The sequence below is a fragment of the Balaenoptera borealis genome (assembly GCF_965194805.1).
Source record: "Balaenoptera borealis genome assembly, chromosome: 4".
NCBI lineage: Eukaryota > Metazoa > Chordata > Mammalia > Artiodactyla > Balaenopteridae > Balaenoptera > Balaenoptera borealis.
This window is the reverse complement of record NC_138861.1, coordinates 33942686-33968642: the sequence shown is the minus strand read 5'-3', so window position 1 is coordinate 33968642 and position 25957 is coordinate 33942686. Positions and strand designations below refer to the sequence as shown.

Genomic DNA, 25957 nt, shown 5'->3' with positions numbered 1-25957 from the left:
ACAGAACTGGAATATTATTTTACATGTTTTAAAATTTTCTATAAGTGCCATCCTCTTTCTTCACCCCCCCCGCCCCCATCTTACGCTCCTTTTCACTCTTTCTCCCCTTTTTCTCTATACTTTGTGAAGTTAATCAATGTTGGTATGTGAAATGAAAATCCAGTCTATGCAGAATGAATAGATCACCTTATATTTATCTACTTTCTTATTGATGGACATTTAGCCTGTTTCAGTATTTTATTATTAGAAGTTGATTCATTATAAACATTCTTTTAACTGTCTTCTGGTATGCATTTGCAAGAATTTTTCTAGAATGTATGGTTGGAAGTAGAATTACTTTTCACCTTTACTAGATATTACCAAATTATTTTCCATTGTGACTGGAACACCAGCAGTACCTAAAAGTTTATATTGCTCTAAATCCTCATCAATATTTGAGGTTTTGAGACTTTAAAATTTTTACTTATTGATGGTCGTATAATGATATCTCATTTGGCTTTAACTTGCATTTCCATGATAACTAGTGAAGTTCAGAATCTCTTAATAAGTTTCTTGACAATTTGTGTTTAATAATTTTGAATTACCTGTTCACATATTTTGCTAGTTTTTTTCTGTTGGGTTGTTTTGCTACCATTCTTAAGATATTCTGGAAAGTAAATCTTTATCAGTTATCTTTATTACACACAGTATTTCCTTTTTCTGCTTGTTTTAGGTTTAATTTGCTTCCTTTCTAGTTATAAGGTGACAGCTTAGATCATTGATTTGAGACCGTTTTTTTCTATTATAAGCACTTAATACTATAAATTTCCCTGAAAGCATAGTTTGATATGTAGTGTAGTGATTTCATTCTAATTCTAATGAGTATTAGTGTGTTTTATAAATGCACACACTTGTTTTTATTGCCATTCTCTTAAACTTGTTAAGGTTTGTTTTAGGACCTAGGATATGATCTTAGTGAATATTCCATGTATACTTTGAAAAAAATATGTATATTCTGTTGTTGTTGAATTCGTTGTGTTATAAATGTCAGTTAGGTCAAGTTGTTGGTACTGTCGTTGTCTTCTATATCCTCACTGATTACTGTTTACTTGTTTTAGCCATTACTGAGAGAGGGATGTTGATGTCTCCACACATATCATTGTGGATTTGTCTATTTCTCCTTTTAGTTTTTTAAGTTTTTGCTTCATGTATTTTTTTTTTAATTTTTAATTATTTATTTTTTTGGCTGTGTTGGGTCTTCATTGCTGTACGCAGGCTTTCTCTAGTTGCGGCGAGCGGGGACTACTCTTCATTGTGGTGTGCGGGCTTCTCATTGCGGTGGCTTCTCTTGTTACGGAGCATGGGCTCTAGGCACACGGGCTTCAGTAGTTGTGGCATGTGGGCTCAGTAATTGTAGCTCGTGGGCTCTAGAGTGTAGGCTCAATAGTTGTGGCACACGGGCTTAGTTGCTCCGTGGCATGTGGGATCTTCCCAGACCAGGGCTCGAACCCATGTCCCCTGCATTGGCAGGTGGACTGTCAGCCACTGCGCCACCAGGGAAGTCCCTGCTTCATGTATTATGAAGCTCTGCTGTTAGGTGCATGTACCTTTAGGATTGTTACGTCTTTTTGATGAATTAACCATTTGTCATTATATTATTCCTTGATGTGAAATCTATTTTACTTGATATTAATATAGCCACTTCAATTTTCTTTTGATTAGTGTCTGCGTGGTTTAAATTTTTTGATCCTTTTACTTTAACCTATATATGTCATTATATTTAAATATAACTATGAAACATAGAGTTAGTCCTTGCTTTTTTGTCCAAGCTGATAATCTCTCTTTTTAACTGGTGTGCGTGTGTGTGTGTCTGTGTATGTAGATTGTTTACATTTAATGTAATTATTGATGTGGTTGGATTAAAAACAAATATTTGGCTAGTTGTTGTCTATTTATTCCATCTTTTTTTGTTCTTTCCCCCCTGCCTTTGGATTATTGTGTATTTTTTGTTATTCCATTTTACCTCCACTATTGGCTTATTATTTATACTTATTTTTTAAAAAATATGAATGGTCACCCTAGGAAGTACCATATACATTTTAACTAATCACAGTCTACTTTCATATATTTTAGTGATATAATTGTATACTATAATTTTAGTGTAAAAACAATAACTCCCTATTCTTTGCTCCCATCATTCTTGCTATTGATATTATATGTTATATTTTTACACATGCTATAAGCATACGATACATTGCTACTAATTGTGCTCTAGATCAGTGCTTGGCAAATACTAGCCTGCAGGCCAAATCCTAAATAACAATTAGTTTTGCATAAAATGTTATTGTAACATGGGCATGCCTATTCATTTATGTATTGTCAATGGTTGCTTTCACATTGTAGCAACAACACTGAGTGGTTGTAACAGAGACTGTATGGCCCAAAAGGCCTAAAATATTTACTGTCTGTCCTTAACAGGAAAATTATGTCAAGCCCTGCTTTGGGCAATGATCTGTTATAGTCACTCAAAGTAAGAAAAGATGAAATTAAAATATATTTTTTTTCATACCATTTATAGTGCTCTTCATTTCTTTTGTAGATCCAAGTATCTTTCTGTAATGTCATGCTTGAAGAACTTCCTTTAATATTGCTTGCTGTGCAGGTCTGCTTATAATGAATTTGTCAATTATTTGTCTGGCTAAAAGTCTTTATCTCTCCTAATTTTTACAAGTTATTTTTACTTTGTGTAGAATTTTGGGCTGACAGTTTTTATTCTTTCAGATTTTTAAAGATGTCACTTACATAGTTTCTAACAAGAAGTCCAAGATATTTTCTTCTTTTGTTACTCTACATGTACTTTGCCTTTTTTGCGGTCAAAATTTTTTTACCTCAAAAATTTTCTCTTATCTTTGGTTTTCAGTAGGTTGAATATATGTAGAAGTTTTTTGTTTTTTTTTAAAATTTTTGTTGAATTTGCTTATTTGATTATTGGGGTGTGTGTGTGTGTGTGTGTGTGTGTGTGTACACTACTCTGCTTGGTGTTTTCTGAGCTTCTTATATTGGTGTTTTGATGTCTTTAAATATTTTTGGAAAATCCTAGGCCATTGTCTTTTAAAATATCTATTCTGTCTTTTTCTTTTTTCTGAGATTCGAATAATGCATTTTGGTTGATACTGTCTCACAGTTGTTGAATGCTCTCATGCATTTTCACTTTTTTTCCTCTGTATTACAGTATTTCTCTGTATTTCTTTTTTTCTCTGTATTATTTCCTTGATGGTGTCACATCTACTGATGAGCCCATCAAAGGCATTCTTCATCTTTGATACTGGTATTTTACATTCCTAGCATATCCATTTGACTTTTTTCCACTAGTTTCTGTCTTTGCTAAAAATCTCCATGTGGTCATGCAGGTTGTCTACCTTTCCCATTACAGTCTTTAATATATTCTCTTTCTGATAGTTCCAAATTTGGGTATTTTCTGAGTCTGGATCTCTTGATTGTGTATTTGCTTTTTCTCTTGAGTGTGTTTTTGTTCTTCTTCATCTTCTTCTTCATCTTTATCTTCGTCTATTTTGTGTTGTGTGTAAGATAGTGGGGTATGAAAGAATTAGTACTTGGGCCTGGAAGTGGGCTTTCCTCTTTTTCTGTTAATCCTTTGTGTGTTGGGGGAGTTGAATCAATCTAGTCAGTAACTGAGCTGGGTTAGGGTTTTGTTGTTGCTATGCCCACCCTCAATGCACCTGTAGCTTCAGATTTACTCCTGTGTTCACTTGTGTTTAGGGTGGGATTTGGGTGGCTGGAGAATTTGTTCTCCACCCTCCAGTTTAGACTTTTCCTGGGAACTTCTACATCAGAGAGGTCCACCATTCATGCTTCTGTGTCTCCCCCGGTGGTAACCTACTGTTAACTTATTTCTTAGCGTTTGCTGGCCTGGTGTTTGGGAGCAGAAACGTTCTCTGTTGTTCTATTTCAACGTTGATCTTAGGCAAAATCTGTGTTCTTGGGTCTTAGGGATGGGGCTTTCTCAATGACCCTGTCCCTGTCTTAGAAATAGAGGATCAGAAGATCTCTAATGATCTGATCCCAGGAAACTTTCCTTCCCCTCTCTTGTTCCATCCCCTAATTGCAATGAGTTTTCAGCTGTGTGCTGATGGCAACAGGGTCTGCCATTTTTGTTCTGTAGGGATGAGGATGCAAGTGTTGTGCTACGTCTTCTCTGCAGTGACTGCTGCTCTGCTCTCGCAGGCCTGTATCACCAAGGATTGCCTTCTTCAGATCCTACTGTGCTCCCAGTCTTTCTTATGAGTATGTGATGAGGTCCATGAAAGTGTGTTAGTGGGGACAAACTACCTTTGAGTTTGTGGCTATCAGAAGCTGTATACACTCATGCTGGCCTACTCCTGACCTTGAGTAAGTCATTAAATATTTCAGTTGAATTCTTATTACCAGCTTCTTTGGAGACTGACACCCCTTCCTCCTGTGCCTGAAAGCTCTGCTCTATGGAGGCCTTTGTCTTTCCTTAGATTTCAGCCTTGTTGGTTGCTCTGAGACCTAAGCTCTCTGATTAGTTAAGGAAAAGTTACGATTTTATATATTATTCAGCTTTTTCTTGAGTTTACGGTAGGAGTAATATTCTTTACACCTTTGTCTAAACAGAAGCTGAAAACTACTGTGTTACAGACATATTTTCCCAGGATGTAATTTGTTATCGCATGCTTTATTGTATCTTTTGCTTACAGAATATTTTATTTTAATGTAATCAAATTTATTAATATTTTCCTTTATGAACTAGGCTTTTGTTTTGTTAAAACTTTTATTATTTTTTAAATTTTCTATTGGAGTATAGTTGATTTACATTGTTGTGTTAGTTTCTGCTGTACAGCAAAGTGAATCAGTTATACATATACATATAGCTACTCTTTTTTAGATTCTTTTTCCATGTAGGCCATTACAGAGTACTGAGATGAGTTCCCTGTGCTATACAGTAGGTCCTTATTAATTATCCATTTTATATATGTGTATATGTGTGTATATGTCAATTCCAATCTCCCAATTTATCCCTCCCCCCTCCCACCCTGGTAATTATGTTTGTTTTCTATGTGTGTGACTCTATTTCTGTTTTGTAAATAAGTTCATTTGTACCGTTTTTTTAGATTCCACATATAAGCAATATCATATGATATTGGTTTTTCTCTGACTTACTTCAGTCAGTATGACAATCTGAACTATGCTTTTGAAGTCAAGAAATATTTCCTTATTCATAGTTCCCAAATATTCCCTTTTCTTGAAAGGAAAAAAAAAAACCAGCTGAGATTGTTAGGGAGACTATCCTCAAGTTTCTGTTGCTTACTTTTCAGATCATACCTCATTTTCTGCTTACCCCCTTCCTTTCATTACAGCAGATAGAAGCATTTGGATTTTTCCTTGTCCCATCAATCATCTCCCTTTCTCCTTTATATTTAATTCCTCTTTTTTCTTTTGGCTATGTGCTTTCAGTATTTAAATATGGACAAGTGTCCTCATTCTTAAGAAAATGAAGCCATCTCTTAACTCAATGGTATTGTTTACTTGAGAAACCCTAGTTGTGTGGATTGATGATGGTGTTCCCTCAGCTGCTGCTCTATGCTGCTCTCCTTTTCCAGCTAACTTCTCTTCTTGCTCCCTGAAATAGTTTTGTGCCTTAAGTTTGAGTCCTCAGTCATGCTTTTTCTCACTACATGCACTTGCTTTCAGTGACTCCATGCATTCCTTTGACTTCAACAACTGGCCAACAATTTCCAAAAACATATTTTTCCAACCTTAATATCTCTCCCAAGATCTAGACCCATGTGTTCCACTGCTTCCTGAATATCATAAGGCATCTCAGAAACAACATGGTTAAAATAAAACTCATCATCCTTGACCACAGCTCCTTCTTCTTTATTCTCCAGATAGCTTAATGGTCCATAATTTACTGGGTTCGAACTGAAATTTCTGTCTTTCATTATCTCAACTCTAATATGACATCTAATTCCATCACTAAGACTAGGTAATTCTTTTTTGTTTTTTTTCTATACATCAGCATCATTTATTATATCAAAGAAACAACTATTTTCCCACTGGAATCCCAGCTTTGTCACATATTAAGTTCTTACATATACATGGCTGTTTTTTTTGTTTGTTTTTTTAGATTCTATATATATGTGTTAGCATACGGTATTTGTTTTTCTCTTTCTGACTTAGTTCACTCTGTATGACAGACTCTAGGTCCATCCACCTCACTACAAGTAACTCAATTTCGTTTCTTTTTATGGCTGAATAATATTCCATTGTATATGTGTGCCACATCTTCTTTATCCATTCATCTGTTGATGGACACTTAGGCTGCTTCCATGTCCTGGCTATTGTAAATAGACCTGCAATGAACATTTTGGTACATGACTCTTTTTGAATTATGGTTTTCTCAGGGTATATGCCCAGTAGTGGGATTGCTGGGTCGTATGGTAGTTCTATTTTTAGTTTTTTAAGGAATCTCCATACTGTTCTCCATAGTGGCTGTATCAATTTACATTCCCACCAACAGTGCAAGAGGGTTCCCTTTTCTCCACACCCTCTCCAGCATTTATTGTTTGTAGATTTTTTTGATGATGGCCATTCTGACTGGTGTGAGATGATATCTCATTGTAGTTTTGATTTGCAATTCTCTAATGATTAATGATGTTGAGCATTCTTTCATGTGTTTGTGGGCAATCTGTATATATTCTTTGGAGAAATGTCTAGGTCTTCTGGCCAGTTTTGGATTCGGTTGTTTGTTTTTTTGATATTGAGCTGCATGAGCTGCTTATAAATTTTGAAGATTAATCCTTTGTCAGTTGCTTCATTTGTAAATATTTTCTCCCATTCTGAGGGTTGTCTTTTTGTCTTGTTTATGGTTTGCTTTGCTGTGCAAAAGCTTTTAAGTTTCCTTAGGTCCCATTTGTTTATTTTTGTTTTTATTTCCATTTCTCTAGGAGGTGGGTCAAAAAGGATCTTGTTGTGATTTATGTCATAGAGTGTTCTGCCTATGTTTTCCTCTAAGAGTTTGATGGTGTCTGGCCTTACCTTTAGATCTTTAATCCATTTTGACTTCATTTTTGTGTATGGTGTTAGGGAGTGTTCCAGTTTCATACTTTTACATGTAGCTGTCCAGTTTTCCCAAAACCACTTATTGAAGAGGCTGTCTTTTCTCCACTGTATATTCTTGCCTCCTTTATCAAAGATAAGGTGACCCTATGTGTGTGCGTTTATCTCTGGGCTTTCTATCCTGTTCCACTGATCTATATTTCTGTTTCTGTGCCAGTACCATATTGTCTTGGTTACTGTAGCTTTGTAGTATAGTCTGAAGTCAGGGAGTCGGATTCCTCCAGCTCTGTTTTTTCCTCTCAAGATTGCTTTGGCTATTAGGGGTCTTTTGTGTCTCCATACAAATTTTAAGATTTTTTGCTCTACTTCTGTAAAACATGCCATTGGTAATTTGATAGGGATTGCATTGAATCTGTGGATTGCTTTGGGTAGTATAGTCATTTTCACAATATTGATTCTTCCAATCCAAGAACATGGTATGTTTCTCCATCTATTTGTATCATCTTTAATTTCTTTCATCAGTGTCTTATAATTTTCTGCATACAGGTCTTTTGTCTCCTTAGGTAGGTTTATTCCTAGATATTTTATTCTTTTTGTTGCAATGGTAAATGGAGTGTTTTCTTAATTTCACTTTCAGTTTTTTCATCATTAGTGTATAGAAATGCAAGAGATTTCTGTGCATTAATTTTGATCCTGCTGCTTTACCAAATTTATTGATTAGCTCTAGTAGTTTTCTGGCAGCATATTTAGGATTCTCTATGTGTAGTATCATGTCATCTGCAAACAGTGACAGCTTTACTTCTTCTTTTCCGATTTGGATTCCTTTTATTTCTTTTTCTTCTCTGATTGCTGTGGCTAACACTTCCAAAACTATGTTGAATAATAGTGGTGAGAGTGGGCAACCTGGTCTTGTTCCTGATCTTAGTGGAAATGGTTTCAGTTTTTCACCATTGAGGATGATGTTGGCTGTGGGTTTGTCATATACGGCCTTTATTATGTTGAGGAAAGTTCCCTCTATGCCTACTTTCTGGAGGGTTTTTATCATAAATCGTTGTTGAATTTTGTCAAAAGCTTTCTCTGCATCTATTGAGATGATCATATGGTTTTTCTCCTTCAATTTGTTAATATGGTGTATCACATTGATTGATTTGCATATATTGAAGAATCCTTGCATTACTGGGATAAACCCCACTTGATCATGGTGTATGATACTTTTAACGTGCTGTTGGATTTTGTTTGCTTGTATTTTGTTGAGGATTTTTGCATCTATGTTCATCAGTGATATTGGCCTGTAGTTTTCTCTCTGTGACATCTTTATCTGGTTTTGGTATCAGGGTGATGATGGCCTCGTAGAATGCGTTTGGGAGTGTTCCTCCCTCTGCTATATTTTGGAAGAGTTTGAGAAGGATAGATGTTAGCTCTTCTCTAAACGTTTGATAGAATTCACCTGTGAAGCCATCTGGTCCTGGGCTTTTGTTTGTTGGAAGATTTTTAATCACAGTTTCAATTTTATTGCTTGTGATTGGTCTGTTCATATTTTCTATTTCTTCCTGGTTCAGTCTCAGAAGGTTGTGCATTTCTAAGAATTTGTCCATTTCTTCCAGGTTGTCCATTTTGTTGGCATATAGTTTCTTTTAGTAATCTCTCATGATCCTTTGTATTTCTTCAGTGTCAGTTGTTATTTCTCCTTTTCATTTCTAATTCTATTGATTTGAGTCTTTTCCCTTTTTTTCATGATGAGTCTGGCTAATCGTTTATCAATTTTGTTTATCTTCTCAAAGAACCAGCTTTTAGTTTTATTGATCTTTGCTATCATTTCCTTCATTTCTTTTTCATTTATTTCTGATCTGATCTTTATGATTTCTTTCCTTCTGCTAACTTTGGGGTTTCTTTGTTCTTCTTTCTCTAATTGCTTTAGGTGAAAGGTTAGGTTGTTTATTTGAGATGTTTCCTGTTTCTTAAGGTAGGATTCTATTGCTATAAACCTCCCTCTTAGAAATTATTTTGCTGCATCCCATAGGTTTTGGGTTGTCGTGTCTCCATTGTCGTTTCTTTCTAGGTATTTTTTGATTTCCTCTTTGATTTCTTCAGGGATCACTTGGTTATTAAGTAGTGTATTGTTTAGCCTCCGTGTGTTTATATTTTTTACAGATTTTTTTCCTGTAATTGATATCTAGTCTCAAAGCGTTGTGGTCAGACAAGATACTTGATATGATTTCAATTTTCTTAAATTTACCAGGGCTTGATTTGTGACCCAAGATATGATCTATCCTGGAAAATATTCCATGAGCACTTGAGAAGAATGTGTATTCTGTTGTTTTTGGATGGAATGTCCTGTAAATATCAATTAAGTCCCTCTTGTTTACTGTATCATTTAAAGGTTTTTTTTTCCTTATTTATTTTCATTTTGGATGATCTGTCCATTGGTGAAAGTGGGGTGTTAAAGTCCCCTACTATGATTGTGTTATTGTCCATTTCCCCTTTAATGTCTGTTAGTATTTGCCTTATTTATTGAGGTGCTCCTATGTTGGGGCCATAAATATTTACAATTGTTATATCTTCTTGGATTGATCCATTGATCATTATGTAGTGTCCTTCTTTGTCTCTTGTAATAGTCTTTATTTTAAAGTCTATTTTGTCTGATATGAGAATTGCTACTCCAGCTTTCTTTTGATTTCCATTTGCATGGAATATCTTTTTCCATCCCCTCACTTTCAGTCTTTATGTGTCCCTAGGTTTGAAGTGCGTGTCTTATAGACAACATATATATGGGTCTTGTTTTTGTATCCATTCAGCCAGTCTATATCTTTTGGATGGAGCATTTAATCCATTTACATTTAAGGTAATTATCGATATGTATGTTCCTATTACCATTTTCTTAATTGTTTTGGGTTTGTTATTGTAGGTCCTTTCCTTCTCTTGTGTTTCCTGCCTAGAGAAGTTCCTTTAGCATTTATTGTAAAGCTGGTTTGGTGGTGCTGAATTCTCTTAGCTTTTGCTTGTCTATAAAGGTTTTAACTTCTCCGTCAAATCTGAATGAGATCCTTGCTGGGTAGAGTAATCTTGGTTGTAGGTTTTTCTCCTTCATCACTTTAGGTATGTCCTGCCACTCCCTTCTGCCTTGCAGAGTTTCTGCTGAAAGATCAGCTGTTAACCTTATGGGGATTCACTTGTGTGTTATTTGTTGATTTTCCCTTGCTGCTTTTAATATTTTTTCTTTGTATTTAATTTTTGAGAGTTTAATATGTGTCTTGGTGTGTTTCTCCATGGATTTATCCTGTATGGGACTCTCTGTGCTTCCTGGACTTGATTAACTATTTCCTTTCCCATATTAGGGAAGTTTTCAACCATAATCTCTTCAAATATTTTCTCATTCCCTTTCTTTTTCTCTTCTTCTTCTGGGACCCATATAATTGGAATGTTGGTGTGTTTAACATTGTCCCATAGCTCTCTGAGACTGTCCTCAATTCTTTTCATTCTTTTTTCTTTATTCTGCTCTGCAGTAGTTATTTCCTCGATTTTATCTTCCAGGCCACTTATCCGTTCTTCTGCCTCAGTTATTCTGCTATTGATCCCTTCTCGAGAATTTTTAATTTCATTTATTGTGTTGTTCATCACTGTTTGTTTGCTCTTTAGTTCTCCTAGGTCCATGTTAAACGTTTCTTGTATTTTCTCCATTCTATTACCAAGGTGTTTTTTTTTTTTTTAAAGATTTATTTGATTGATTGATTGATTGCTATGTTGGGTCTTCGTTTCTGTGCTAGGGCTTTCTCTAGTTGCGGCAAGTGGGGGCCACTCTTCATCATGGTGTGCGGGCCTCTTACTGTCGTGGCCTCTCTTGTTGCGGAGCACAGGCTCCAGACGCGCAGGCTCAGTAGTTATGGCTCACGGGCCTAGTTGCTCTGCAGCATGTGGGATCTTCCCAGACCAGGGCTCGAACCCATGCCCCCTGCATTAGCAGGCAGATTCTCAACCACTGTGCCACCAGGGAAGCCCCCTATTACCAAGGTTTTTGATCATCTTTACTAATTATTCTGAATTCTTTTACAGGTAGACTGCCTATTTCCTCTTCATTTGTTAGGTCTGGTGGGATTTCGCCTTCTCCTTCATCTGCTGTGAGTTTCTCTGTCTTGTCATTTTGCTTAACTTACGGTGTTTGGCGTCTCCTTTTTGCAGGCTGCAGGTTTGTCGTTCCCGTTGTTTTTGGTGTTTGTTCCCAGTCACTAAGGTAGTTTCAGTGGGTTGTGTAGGCTTCCTGGTGGAGGGGACTAGTGCCTGTGTTCTGGTTCTTGAGGCTGGATCTTATCTTTCTAGTGGGCAGGTCCACGTCTGATGGTGTGTTTTGGGGTGTCTGTGGCCTTGTTATGATTTTATGCAGCCTCTCTACTAATGGATGGAGTTGTGTTCCTGTCTTGCTAGTTGTTTGGCATAGCGTGTCCAGCCCTGTAGCTTGCTGGTCATTGAGTGGAGCTTGGTCTTGGTGTTGAGATGGAGATCTCCTGGAGATTTTCACCATTTGCTATTACGTGGAGCTGGGAGGTCTCTTGTGCACCAGTGTCCTGAACTTGGCTCTCCCACCTCAGAGGCATAGCCCTGATGCCTGGCTGGAGCACCAAGAACCTGTCATCCCCATGGCTCAGAATGAAAGGGAGAAACAAAAAAGAAAGAAAGAAAGAAGAAGATAAAATAAAATAATGTAAAATAAAATAAAGTTATTGAAATAAAAAAAATTATTAAAAAAAAAATTTAAAGAAAACTGGAAAGACAGAACCCTAGGACAAGTGGTAAAAGCAAAGCTATACAGACAAAATCACACACACAAACATACACATACATACTCACAAAAGGAGAAAAAGGGAAAAATATATATATATCATTGCTCCCAAAGTCCACCTCCTCAATTTGGGATGATTCGTTGTCTATTCAGGTATTCCACAGACGCAGGCACATCAAGTTGATTGTGGAGGTTTAATCCGCAGTTCCTGAGGCTGCTGGGAGAGATTTCCCTTTCTCTTCTTTGTTCACACAGCTCCCAGGTTTCAGCTTTGGATTTGGACCCTCCTCTGCGTGTAGGTCGCCTGAGGGCGTCTGTTCTTCGCTCAGACAGGACGGGGTTAAAGGAGCAGCTGCTTCGGGGGCTCTGGCTCACTCAGGCCGGGGGGAGGGAGCGGTACGGAGGAGGTGGGGCGAGCCTGAGGCGTCAGAGGCCGGCGGGACGTTGCAGCAGCCGGAGGCGCGCCGTGCGTTCTCCCGGGAAAGTTGTCCCCGGATCACGGGAGCCTGGCCGTGGCGGACTGCACAGGCTCCCGGGAGGGGCGGTGTGGAGAGTGACCTGTGCTCGCACACAGACTTCTTGGTGGTGGCAGCAGCAGCCTTAGCGTCTCACGCCCGTCTCTGGTGTCCCGCGCTGATGGCCGCGGCTCACACCCGTCTCTGGAGCTGGTTTAGGCGGTGCTCTGAATCCCCTCTCCTCGCGCACCAGGAAACAAAGAGGCAAGAAAAAGTCTGTTGCCACTTCGGCAGCTCCAGACCTTTTCCTGGACTCCCTCCCGGCTAGCTGTGGTGCACTAACCCCTTCAGGCTGTGTTCACGCCGCCAGCCCCAGTTCTCTCCCTGCGATCTGACCGAAGCCCCAGCCTCAGCTCCCAGCCCCGCCCGCCCCGGCGGGTGAGCAGACAGGCCTCTCGGGCTGGTGAGTGCTGCTCGGCGCTGAGCCTCCGTGTGGGAATCTCTCCGCTTTGCCCTCCGCACCCCTGTGGCTGCGCTCTCCTCCGTGGCTCCGAAGCTTCCCTCCTCCGCCACCCACAGTCTCCGCCCGCGAAGGGGCTTCTAGTGTGTGGAAACCTTTCCTCCTTCACAGCTCCCTCCCACTGGTGCAGGTCCCGTCCCTATTCTTTTGTCTCTGTTATTTCTTTTTTCTTTTGCCCTACCCAGGTACGTGGGGAGTTTCTTGCCTTTTGGGAGGTCTGAGGTCTTCTGCCAGCGTTCAGTAGGTGTTCTGTAGGAATTGTTCCACATGTAGATGTATTTCTGATGTATTTGTGGGGAGGAAGGTGATCTCCACGTCTTACTCTTCCGCCATCTTAAAGCTCCTCTAGGTAATTCTATTTAATAAATTTTTTTGGAATCCAGATTCTCTTCTCTAGATATCTGCTTCTATTCATTATTTTGGCATAGATCTTTTTTAATATTTTATTTTCGTAGAATATTAAAATTACCTCCAAACAGGTTGATTTCCTTATCAAGTTGCCACCTTTTAGTATATTCTCTACTTTGACCCTCAGTAAACTTCCTAAAATCAAATATGATCATGTTACTTTCCTGCTTAAGGTATATTTAATGTGACTTCTTTCTGCTTTAAGAATTAAGTTTAGTCTCTGGCTATCTGTTTAAAAATTTTGTGTGGTATGTAAAAACCTCAATCTATTCTCAAGCATGATCTCCAAACCAAAAAATTTCCAAACAGACACAGAAAAGGAACTATTGCACCTAACCATAACCCTACATAAATGCTATATTTACCAGCTAGAAATACTTGGTTTTCTAGAACTTTGCTAGTAATGCAGCTGTTTCCTTCTTATGTCTGTGCCTTGATAACAAGTATCAAATCTGAAATTTGTCCTCAAATGCAACAAAGATAGAATGAAGATGAATAGAATCATAAGAGGTTGTCATATAATCTTTGTTTCATATATCTGGCTCCATTCTCTCCAAAATTGAACTCATTTTTCAGTTTTGAATGGGTATGCTTAAGATGGGGCCATGTTAATGAGTCTTTGAAGACGTCTTACTTTAGTCCTCTCTACTCACCCTCAAATTACACAAGTGCACACAACCCACACACAGAGTTGAGATTTATTAATTATTTACCATTAGTGTGCTGGGTTATTATTTTGCTAGGATTCATCCATATTGCTTTGTTTAGGTCTCCTTGTCAGTTTTTAAGATAACTGATCAGGATTAGGGGTTGAGTCTTTGATCAAGAAGTGTAGTGAATTTAACAAAGTCCGTGTATCCAAGTCCCACATACATGGCCGTCTTCCACAGATATTAATGCTAATGCATTCCACTAATGCTAATGCATTTATCATAGGTTTTTGAGAGAATGTGGTGCAATAAATATGTGCCTGTCCTTATTAAAAAGACTTCTGAATTTAAATAATCCAACAAGAAAGTAGAAAACATTATCTTAATTTAAAATATAGTTTTCTACCCCTATATTGCCCTTTCCCCATTCCCTCTCCACTCTGGAAACCATTAATTTGTTCTCTATATCTGTGAGTCTGCTTCTTTTTTATTACATTCACTAGTTTCTTATATTTTTTACATTTCACATATAAGTAATATCATATGGTACTTGTCTTCCTGTGTTTGACTTATTTCACTTAGCATAATGCCCTCCAAGTCCATCCATGTTGCTACAAATGGCAGAATTTTAAACATTTTTAATGGCTGAGTAGTATTCTACTGTATACCACATTTTCCTTATCCTTTCATCTGTTGATAGATACTTAGGTTGCTTCCATATTTTGGCAATTGTAAATGGTGCTGCTGTGAACATTGGGGTACATGTATCTTTCTGAATTCGTGTTTTCACTTTTTTTTTTTATTTTTCACATATATACCCTGGAGTGAAATTGCTGGGTCATATTATAGTTCTAGTTTTAGTTTTCTGAGGAGTCTCCATGTTGTTTTCCACAGTGGCTACACCAATTCCCTACCAATAGTGTATGAGGGTGCCTTTTTCTCCACATCCTCTCCAACATTTATTTGTGTTCTTTATGATGATAGCCATTCTGACAGGCATGAGGTGATAGCTCATTGTGGTTTTGATTTGCATTTCCTTGATGATTAGTGATGTTGAGCATCTTTTCATGTGCCTGTTGGCCATCTGCATTGCCTCTGCCCATTTTTAATTGGGTATTTTTTTAATTACTTTTTTTTTTTAACATCTGTATTGGAGTATAATTGCTTTATAATGGTGTGTTAGTTTCTGCTGTATAACAAAGTGAATCAGCTATACACATACATATATCCCCATATCTCTTCCCTTTTCCTCTCCCTCCCACCCTCCCTGTCCCACCTCTCTAGGTAGTCAAAAACACCGAATTGATCTCCCTGTGCTATGTGGCTGCTTCCCACTAGCTATCTATTTAACATTTGGTAGTGTATATATGTCCATGCCACTCTCTCACTTCGTCCCAGCTTGCCCTTCCCCCTCCCCGTGTCCTCAAGTCCATTCTCTACGTCTGTGTCTTTATTCCTGTCCTGCCCCTAGTTTCTTCAGAACCTTTTTTTTTGTTGTTCCATATGTATGTTTTACCATACGGTATTTGTTTTTCCGTTTCTGACTTACTTCACTCTGTATGACAGACTCTAGGTCCATCTGCCTCACTACAAATAACTCAATTTCGTTACTTTTTATGGCTGAGTAATATTCCATCGAATATATGTGCCACATCTTATTATCCATTCATCTGTTGATGAATATTTAGGTTGCTTCCATGTCTTGGATATTGTAAATAGAGCTGCAATAAACATTGTGGTAAATGACTCTTTTTGAGTTATGGTTTTCTCAGGGTATATGCCCAGTAGTGGGATTGCTGGGTCATATGGTAGTTCTATTTTTAGTTTTTTAAGGAACCTCCATACTGTTCTCCATAGTGGCTGTATCAATTTACATTCCCACCAACAGTGTAAGAGGGTTCTCTTTTCTCCACACCTTCTCCAGCATTTATTGTTTGTAGATTTTTTGATGATGGCCATTCTGACCAGTGTGAGGTGATACCTCATTGTAGTTTTGATTTGCAATTCTCTAATGATTAATGATGTTGAGCATTCTTTCATGTGTTTGTTGGCAATCTGTATATCTTCATTGGAGAAATGTCTATTTAAGCCTTCTGCCCATTTTTGGATTGGGTTTTTTGTTTTTTTGATATTGAGCTGCATGAGCTGTTTGTAAATTTTGGAGACTAATCCTTTGTCAGTTGCTTCATTTGCAAATACTTTCTCCCATTCTGAGGGTTGTCTTTTCGTCTTGTTTATGGTTTCCTTTGCTGTGCAAAAGCTTTTAAGTTTCCTTAGGTCCCATTTGTTTATTTTTGTTTTTATTTCCATTTCTCTAGGAGGTGGGTCAAAAAGAATCTTGCTGTGATTTATGTCATAGAATGTTCTGCCTATGTTTTCCTCTAAGAGTTTGATAGTGTCTGGCCTTACATTTAGGTCTTTAATCCATTTTGAGTTTATTTTTGTGTGTGGTGTTAGGGAGTGTTCTAATTTCATTCTTTTACATGTAGCTGTCCAGTTTTCCCAGCACCACTTATTGAAGAGGCTATCTTTTCTCCAGTGTATATTCCTGCCTCCTTTATCAAAGATAAGGAAACCATATGTGCGTGGGTTTATCTTTGGGCTTACTATCCTGTTCCATTGATCTATATTTATGTTTTTGTGCCAGTACCATGCTTTGTTGATTACTGTAGCTTTGTAGTATAGTCTGAGGTCTGGGAGCCTGATTCCTCCAGCTCCATTTTTCTTTCTCAAGTTTGCTTTGGCTATTCAGGGTCTTTTGTGTTTCCATACAAATTGTGAAATTTTTTGTTCTAGTTCTGTGAAAAATGCCATTGGTAGTTTGATAGGGATTGCATTGAATCTGTAGATTGCTTTGGGTAGTAAAGTCATTTTCACAGTGTTGATTCTTCCAATCCAAGAACGTGGTATATCTCTGCATCTGTTTGTATCATCTGTAATTTCTTTCATCAGTGTCTTATAGTTTTCTGCATACAGGTCTTTTGTCTCCTTAGGTAGGTTTATTCCTAGGTATTTTATTCTTTTTGTTGCAGTGGTAAATGAGAGTGTTTCCTTAATTTCTCTTTCAGATTTTTCATCATTAGTGTATAGGAATGCAAGAGATTTCTGTGCATTAATTTTGTATCCTGCTGCTTTACCAAATTTATTGATTAGCCCTAGTAGTTTTCTGGTAGCATCTTTAGGATTCTGTATGTATAGTATCATGTCATCTGCAAATAGTGACAGCTTTACTTCCTCTTTTCTGATTTGGATTCTTTTTATTTCTTTTTCTTCTCTGATTGCTGTGGCTGAAACTTCCAAAACTATGTTGAATAATAGTGGTGAAAGGGGACAACCTTGTCTTGTTCCTGATCTTAGTGGCAATGGTTTCAGTTTTTCACCATTGAGAACGTTGTTGGCTGTGGCTTTGTTATATATGGCCTTTATTATGTTGAGATAAGTTCCCTCTATGCCTACTTTCTGTATGCTTTTTATCATATATTGGTGTCGAATTTTGTCAAAAGCTTTTTCTGCATCTATTGAGATGACCATATGGTTTTTATTCTTCAATTTTTTAATATGGTATATCACACTGATTGATTTGCATATATTGAAGAACCTTTGCATTACTGGGATAAACCAACACTTGATCATGGTGTGTGATCATTTTAATGTGCCGTTGGATTCTGTTTGCTAGTATTTTGTTGAGGATTGTTTGCATCTATGTTCATCAGGGACATTGACCTGAAGGTTTCTTTCCTTGTGACATCTTTGTCTGGTTTTGGGATCAGGGTGACGGTGGCCTCGTAGAATGAGTTTGGGAGTGTTCCTTCCTCTGCTATATTTTGGAAGAGTTTGAGAAGGATAGGTGTTAGCTCTTCTCTAAATGTTTGATAGAATTCACCTGTGAAGCCATCTGGTTCTGGGCTTTTGTTTGTTGGAAGATTTTTAATCACAGTTTCAATTTCAGTGCTTGTGATTTGTCTGTTTATATTTTCTATTTCTTCCTGTTTCAGTCCAAGAAGGTTGTGCTTTTCTAAGAATTTGTCCATTTCTTCCAGGTTGTCCATTTTATTGGCATAGAGTTGCTTGTAGTAATCTCTCATGATCCTTTGTATTTCTGCAGTGTCAGTTGTTACGTCTCCTTTTTCATTTCTAATTCTGTTGATTTGAGTCTTCTCGCTTTTTTTCTTGATGAGTCTGGCTAATGGTTTATCAATTTTGTTTATCTTCTCAAAGAACCAGCTTTTAGTTTTATTGATCTTTGCTATTGTTTCCTTCATTTCTTTTTCATTTATTTCTGATCTGAACTTTATGATTTCTTTCCTTCTGCTAACCTGGTGGTTTTTTTGTTCTTCTTTCTCTAATTGCTTTAGGTCTAAGGTTAGGTTGTTTATTTGAGATATTTTTGTTTCTTGAGGTAGAATTTTATTGCTATAAACTTCCCTCTTAGAACTGCTTTTGCTGCATCCTATAGGTTTTTGGTCGTCGTGTTTTCATTGTCATTTGTTTCTAGGTATTTTTTGATTTCCTCTTTGATTCCTTCAGTGATCTCTTGGTTATTAAGTAGTGTATTTTTTAGCCTCCGTGTGTGTATTTTTTATGGATTTTTTCCTGTAATTGATATCTAGTCTCATAAATTTGTGGTCGGAAAAGAACCTTGATACGATTTCAATTTTCTTAAGTTTATCAAGACTTGATTTGTGACCCAATATATGATCTATCATGGAGAATGTTCCATGAGCACTTGAGAAGAATATGTATTCTGTTGTTTTTGGATGGAATGTCCTGTAAATATCAATTAAGTTCTTCTTTTTTAATGTATCATTTAAGGCTTGTGTTTCCTTATTTATTTTCATTTTGGATGATCTGTCCATTGGTGAAAGTGAAAGTGGGGTGTTAAAGTCCCCTACTATGATTGTGTTACTGTCAATTTCCCCTTTTATGGCTGTTAGCATTTGCCTTATGTATTGAGGTGCTCCTATGTTGGGTGCATAAATATTTACAATTGTTATATCTTCTTCTTGGATTGATCCCTTGATCATTATGTAGTGTCCTTTTTTTCTCTTGTAATAGTCTTTACTTTAAAGACGATTTTGTCTGATATGAGAATTAGTACTTAGCTTTCTTTTGTTTTCCATTTGCATGAAATATGTTTTTCCATCCCCTCAACTTTCAGTCTGTATGTGTCCCTAGGTCTGAAATGGGTCTCTTGTAGACAGCATATATACGGGTCTTGCTTTTGTATCCATTCAGCCAGTCTGTGTCTGGGTTGTTTGTTTTTTGATGTTGAATTCTATGAGCTGTTTATATATTTTGGATATTAACCCCTTATCGGTCATATCATTTGCAGATATTTTTCTCCCACTCAGTATGTTGTCTGTTCATTTTGTCAGTGGTTTCCTTTGCTGTGCAAAAGCTTTCATGTTTAATTAGGTGCCATTTGTTTATTTTTGCTTTTATTTCCAATATAGTGGTAGGGGATTAAGAGATACAAATTATTATGTATAAAATAAGCTACAAGGATATATTGTACCTCATAGGGAATATAGCCAATATTTTGTAGTAACTATAAATGCACTATAACTTTAAAAATTGTGAATCACAGTATTGTACACCTGTAACTTATATAATAATGTGCATTAACTATAACTCAATAAAAAGGTAAATAAAATATAATTATCAAATTGATGGTTTTGGTCTTATTGATAGTGCTATGGCCCTTTACCCTAGCAAGTATTCCTAGTTGTATCCTTAGAAGCCAATGTGTATTTATCTGCAACCTTATTGTAATCGTTTCTAAAGATTCAAGATGCTTTGTGGATTTAATTTTTGCCAGATGATATTTAAAAACTAGAGCTGAATTATAAATGAAGCTGCTTTTGTTAAGAACAACAAAGAGTGAGTTTGTGGACTTGTGAAGTTGGAAACCAAATCAGTATTCCAAACCAAACTCTACTGCTGCTATCTCATTAAACAGCATTGGGTAGACGTTTAAAGATTTTTATACATTTTAATTCAGCTGGTAACTTGATTTAAAACAGCATTGATTTTTTTCCTAATCGTTCTTGGTCATGTATAACATACTAAATATCAAAATGAATTTGATACTATTTGAGGCTGTCTGTGCAACAGGGTATTAAATTCTTGGAGGCTTCTTTCCCCATGCTAATTTTCATCATTTTGCCATTATTTTCATTTCCCTTGGAGCTTTTGCTTTTTAGAATTATTATTCATTCTTTTCCCCGTATACCCCGATCATTAAACAATTAAACCTTTGTCAGACAGAGCAGCAAGAGACTTTATGGATAATGATGAGGTTGGAAACTCCCTCCCCTGAACAACCTGTTGGCTCACCTTGGAAGAAGAGCATCATGCCAAATTATCTTTATGTGCTCATGAACAATGTTCTAACAAGGGTGGATGGAGAGATTAGCATAGAGGGCAGTTCTAATGGAAGGAATGATAGCAAGATTCGCCTTAGCAAAACATGCTAATGCCTGGACAAGATGCTATCTGCTCTTGCTGCTAAATTAGGTACATATAGCTCTCTGCTATTTTACAAAATGAACTAGAAGAGAAATAATATACCTTTCAGAATTTAGAAGTCCCTCATATGACTATAAAGTGATTGCATAGAGATTATCCATTTAACCCAGTGTTTATGGTACATTAACTGGGTGGATTGTTTCTGAAAGTAAAAGTGGGATAGGCAGGAAGGAAGTTCATATGAAGGTAGCTGTAGGCTCTGCCTACCTTTAATTCTTAGCTTTATACTGAACTCTGAAGTAACCGAGATTTTTGCTGTTGCTGTTTCCTAAATGCAGAATTTGAGAGTGGGATATCAGGACTTTAGTGTGAAGATACATCTATATTAAACCAGGAATCATTGGCAGTGACATTTGGGCACAAATATTTGGAAGATTTAAAGAACTGTGAAGGTTGATCATGGAAATCAAAGAGGAAGGAGCATCAGAAGAAGGCCAGAACTTTCTGCCCACACCCCAGGCAAATGATACTGGGGACTTTCAGTTCACAAGTGAGTATGCATGCACCCCCCAAATTAACTAACTTTGTTCCTTTGCGCTATTTGTTTCAGTGTTCTGAATCTATGATATGCCTCTCATCTTCTATCTTGGGTGAGGTAGATGATCATCTATGAAATGGTTAAATAGCAAATAGAATCATCATTGTTGAATGTGTATTGAGACATTAATAAACACTTTTTAAGTACACTTTCTATTGAACATTTTTATAATCTCACGTGGAATTATTTTTTGGAACATGGAAATTTTCTCTTTAAAACCAAAGACATTTCAGTTGAAAGCATTAGGGCACAATAGTTACACTAGATGCTTAGCCTGTCGCTGCCATACCTGAGAGCACTAAGTCACATAAATAGAGCAAGCTTGGCTATTTGGCCAAGATTTGCAGTTGAACATTAACACTGGTCTTTGTGCTACTCGAGTAATTAAAATCATTGGAAGAATTGTACGTTTTCTGTCATGCTTAACATCTTAGAGTTTGGGTTTGATTGTTTAGTATAAATTGTGTCTTTTTCTTTTCAGAAGATTCTTGTTGCCCAGTTATTTAACCCTGGCAAACATATGCCTAGCTTCTCATTTCATTTATATTATAAAAATAATCTTTAGAAAATGGTATTGGTTGGATGAGTTATTTTGAGAAATTTGATTGTCAGAGCTTACAGCAGATTGTTAATAACCTTTAAAAAAACCCCACAGTATTTGAAATTAACAAAGACCTACCTAATGATTGTCACTTTTCCCTCTCTTGGAAAGTCTAAAATTGTTAACCATAACAATGTTAAATGTCAGCAGGAAATAAAAATAAATGGTTACTCTGCAAAAAAATGTGAACTCTGTAAATAAAAAATGGATGATTTTTATACCAAGAGGTGGTTCTAACAGTTGTTGACTGAAAAAAAAATGCACAATTTGAGAGCTGTGAGTTAAGTTTTATTTGGGGCAAAATGAAGACTATAGCCTGGGAGGCAGCATTTCAGATAGCTCTGAGAAACAGCTCCAAAGAGGCAGGAGGGAAGGTCAGTATATATGTGATTTTGGTGAAGGGAGAGTACATGCAATCAAGCACATATTTTTTGCAGAAGGTTTCTGCTAGGTACCAGGAGCAGACGTCACCATGCAGGGTTTTAGTGGTTTTCTAGATATGAGGAGATGCAAGAATTGGGCTCATAAAATCGTCATCTGAAAATATCTAACCATCTGAAGAGCGGTTCTGCCAGTTTTTCACAGAGCACAGAGTGCCTCATTCCTGCTCTCCACCCTGAACTCCTTTGAAGGTCAGCAGCTGCAGCACATGATTTCATCCCTGTAGAGGCAGATGGCAAGTGCCAATCTGTAGTTAACACAGTATATTCATGACCAAATGCTAATAAATTTAAATTGTATCTGATGGGTGCACCAGTAAAAATAAATGAGGAAAAGATTTTTACAATATTCTTACATTTCTCGGTCACCATGAGTGGTTACAAATGACATCCCAGTCCTCAGCCCCTCTTGTTTAGGAAGCCCCACACCATGTGTGGTCTTAGAGAGTCCATCTAGGACATTATCACTGGCCCCAGCCTTACCTTTCTACCTTCTAACCATTAGACATTCCCATTTCCTTGCCTTTTTCTCAGACTCACTTTCCCTCCCACTTCATCTTCAATCATTTAGCCATGGTAATAGATTTGTTTTAATTGCCAGAAAAGGAATAGAAACATTAACAGAATGCTGATTTGAGCTATCAGTAAGTTGGCTGAATAACCACCATCATCATGTCCTGAGTAACCTAACCAGAGGTAGCTCTTTAATTAATAATTTACTATTAACACCAGGTTGGAGTGGTGTGAAAGAGAAATCTATGTTAGAGAGGACTTTGGTGAGGTCATCCTTTGTGAAGGTCCCATCTCTGTCTACATGTATCCAAAAGAAACAGAAACAGTTGAAAATATGTTTTATATTTGTCATGCGGCTTACAAAAGCAATGTTTCTGAGTTTTTTATGGCCATGGTGCTAAATAGATCAATCAAATCTGTAGTCATATCTAGTTCTGCTACAAATATTATGTCCTGCCCTGAGAACCAACTCCTTATATATATGTCAGGACAATTAACTGAGTTTATTTGTTCTGCCAACTAATGCATTTATACATACTGGGCAGGCTGAAAGTAATATATGCTGACATAATTTTCATAATGAGTTAAATATCTTCAATCTGAATTTGTTCCTCTTATTCATAGGTATTCAGAAGACTCCAAATGAACCTCAGCTGGAATTCATCCTTGGTAAGAAATTCCATCTTATTTATTTATAGCTATAAATGTAATAAGCCATTTGTACATATAATTTACAACTTTAGATACGTTACTTATATCATTATATATTTTATAAACTTTTGAATATCATTCTGTGAAAAAATTTCATTCTGTAAGGTAAGTGTTATTTTCCCCAATTTATTAGTAAAGAATCCGAGCTGTGGGGCAGGTCAGCTCATGACGCAAGGATTGAGGGCTCAGTGGGTTTGTGCCTCTCAATCAGGTCTGCTCTCCGCAAATCTGGTGCCCAGCACTCATTCTAATACAGTGACCCGATTTTGTTGCTAATCAACATTTCTCAAAATGCATGTGTCTAATTATCTACTCCTTGGGCTGGAGACTGGGCTCATGTAGAGTTTTCCTTTATCCTCCTTTATGTCATTTACAAGGTTCATGCCCCCTTTCGGTCTCACTCACTCAAAAATATCCCCTTACTCTTTTTAAAAAATAATTAATTAATTAATTAATTTTTGGCTGCATTGGGTCTTTGTTGCTGGGCACGGGCTTTCTCTAGTTGCGGCAAGCGGGGGCTACTTTTTGTTGCAGTGTGTGGGCTTCTCATTGCAGTGGCTTCTCTTGTTGCAGAGCACGGGATCTAGGCACACAGGCTTCAGTAGTTGCAGTGTGTGGGCTCCAGTAGTTGTGGCTCGCAGGCTCTAGAACGCAGGCTCAGTAGTTGTGGTGCACGGGCTTAGTTGCTCCGCAGCGTGTGGGATCTTTCTGGACCAGGGCTCGAGCCTGTGTTCCCTGCATTGGCAGGCAGATTCTTAACCACTGTGCCACCAGGGAAGTCCCAATCCCCTTACTCTTCCATCTTGATGTGTGGACAGATCCTTGACTTTGAGAGTTTAATTTTAATTCAAAGCTTTAACTTGCTTAAGCAACTCTAAAGATCTGGTGCATGTAGAAATTTCTAACTTTGTCAAGGGTGAATTATTAAAAATGTGCACCCCTACAATATTGTAAACCAACTGTACTTCAATACAATTTTTTTTTTGCTTAAACATCAGTGGTTTTAAAAAAAATGTGTACCCTGAGGCTGGTCCACTACTTAGCTAGTGAGTGGGAGCTGCTTTGTGTTTGAATCAGGTATGACTACAAAGTGCTATTAGGGAATTAGCTACAAAATGGTATTTAAAGGGGGTAAAAATATGGTGCCTATGCACTATTCAGAGAGGGTTTTTTTCCCCCCTCTCTCACTGTTCTCAAATATTTTGAAAGGTCCCGAATATCTTTACATTTTATTTGTATGAAGTTTTATAGAATTGTAAATGCATGTATTCAATTTCATATAGAGACACCAGATACATTTTAGTATCCAAATCTTTAAATATTGATATACATATTTCATAAAGTTATGGGAAAATTGAAATATATACATCCACTATCTGCAGTAGTTTTTAGTTGTTTGAAGTCCCAATTATTTTAGGAATATACTTTTTCATTATATAATGAAATAGGTTTCAAGTTTACATCCTTTGCTCAAAATATTACATTTTGAGGCATAACTTATTGAAAAGAAATAATCATAATTTTTTGGTTTTGTTTTCTTTCTCTTTCTAATAGATTTTATTTTTAGAGCAGTTTTAAACTCACATCAAATGTGAACAGAAAGTACATCCCCTGCCAGAGTGGTACAGTTGTTACAGTTGATGAACTTACAGTGACAGATTATTATTACCCTAAGTCTATAGTTTACATTAGGATTCATTCTTGGTGTGATACAGTCTATGGATTTGGACAATGTATAGACATGTATTCATCATTATAATATCACACTTATTATCTTCACTGTCCTAAAAGTTCTCTGACTTCTAACTATTCATCCCCCTCTCTCCTGTAATCCCTGGCAACCACTGATAAAGCTATACTTTATTTATTTATTTTTCTAGAGAGTTCTCAGATGTTGTCAGATATAGAAAGCATTCATTTTTCAGAAAAGGAGCCAAGTAGCAAAGAAGGCCTAGGCACCTCTTGACTCACTGACTACTTGACTCTTGCTACTTGAGCCTTCATTTACTCATCTTTTATTTTTAAGAGAAGAAATTCATTTTTTACCTTTTTAACAGGACTTCTGAAAATGAAGATTTGTTAGACTAATTTGGTGTATTTCAAAACACAGAGAAAGCTTTCTTACTTACATCCTGAGAACAGGGGAAATCTGAACTAGGCAGAAGCAACTGGAGTGGAGGCTGTTAGTCAAACATGGAGACAGAATGCCTGGGCCAAATACCTGTCTTCTGTTTCTTTTTTTTTTTTTCCCAGTTAAATTGCCCTTTGGGGATCCTTGAAGACCCCATAACTCTCACCCAACAACTAATATACATACTTTTTCTTTTTTTTTTTTATACTTATGTATATTATTTCTTTTTTTTTTTAACATCTTTATTGGGGTATAATTGCTTTACAATGGTGTGTTAGTTTCTGCTTTATAACAAAGTGAATCAGCTATACGTATACATATATCCCCATATCCCCTCCCTCTTGCGTCTCCCTCCCACCTTCCCTATCCCACCCCTCTAGGTGGTCACAAAGCACCGAGCTGATCTCCCTGTGCTATGCAGCTGCTTCCCACTAGCTATCTATTTTACATTTGGTAGTGTATATATGTCCATGCCACTCTCTCACTTCGTCCCAGCTTACCCTTCCCCCTCCCCCTGTCTTCTATTTCAATTAGAGTTATTTATCTTGTTCAAAGACCTAACTATACTAACTCTTTTGAAAGCGCAGTCAAGTTTGGGAACAATGCTG

The 25957-nt window shown here is 37.1% G+C and overlaps 1 protein-coding gene across 4 annotated transcripts in view; it reads left to right on the top strand.

The window, feature by feature from the left end:
• The first annotated feature begins 4310 nt into the window (after nucleotides 1–4310).
• The window catches only part of INPP4B (inositol polyphosphate-4-phosphatase type II B), a 371544-nt gene continuing 349897 nt past the window's right edge, over nucleotides 4311–25957 (top strand). For 3 of the 4 annotated variants that reach the window (XM_082390014.1, XM_082390013.1, XM_082390012.1), the window contains exons 1-2: nucleotides 20694–20905; nucleotides 23132–23176. In XM_082390014.1, coding sequence (XP_082246140.1) covers nucleotides 20815–20905; nucleotides 23132–23176 — 136 coding nt within the window. In that variant the 5' untranslated portion in view covers nucleotides 20694–20814. Of the gene's footprint in view, nucleotides 4390–20693; nucleotides 20906–23131; nucleotides 23177–25957 lie in introns of those variants that run through there. The other variant, XM_082390011.1, reaches the window with a different exon arrangement.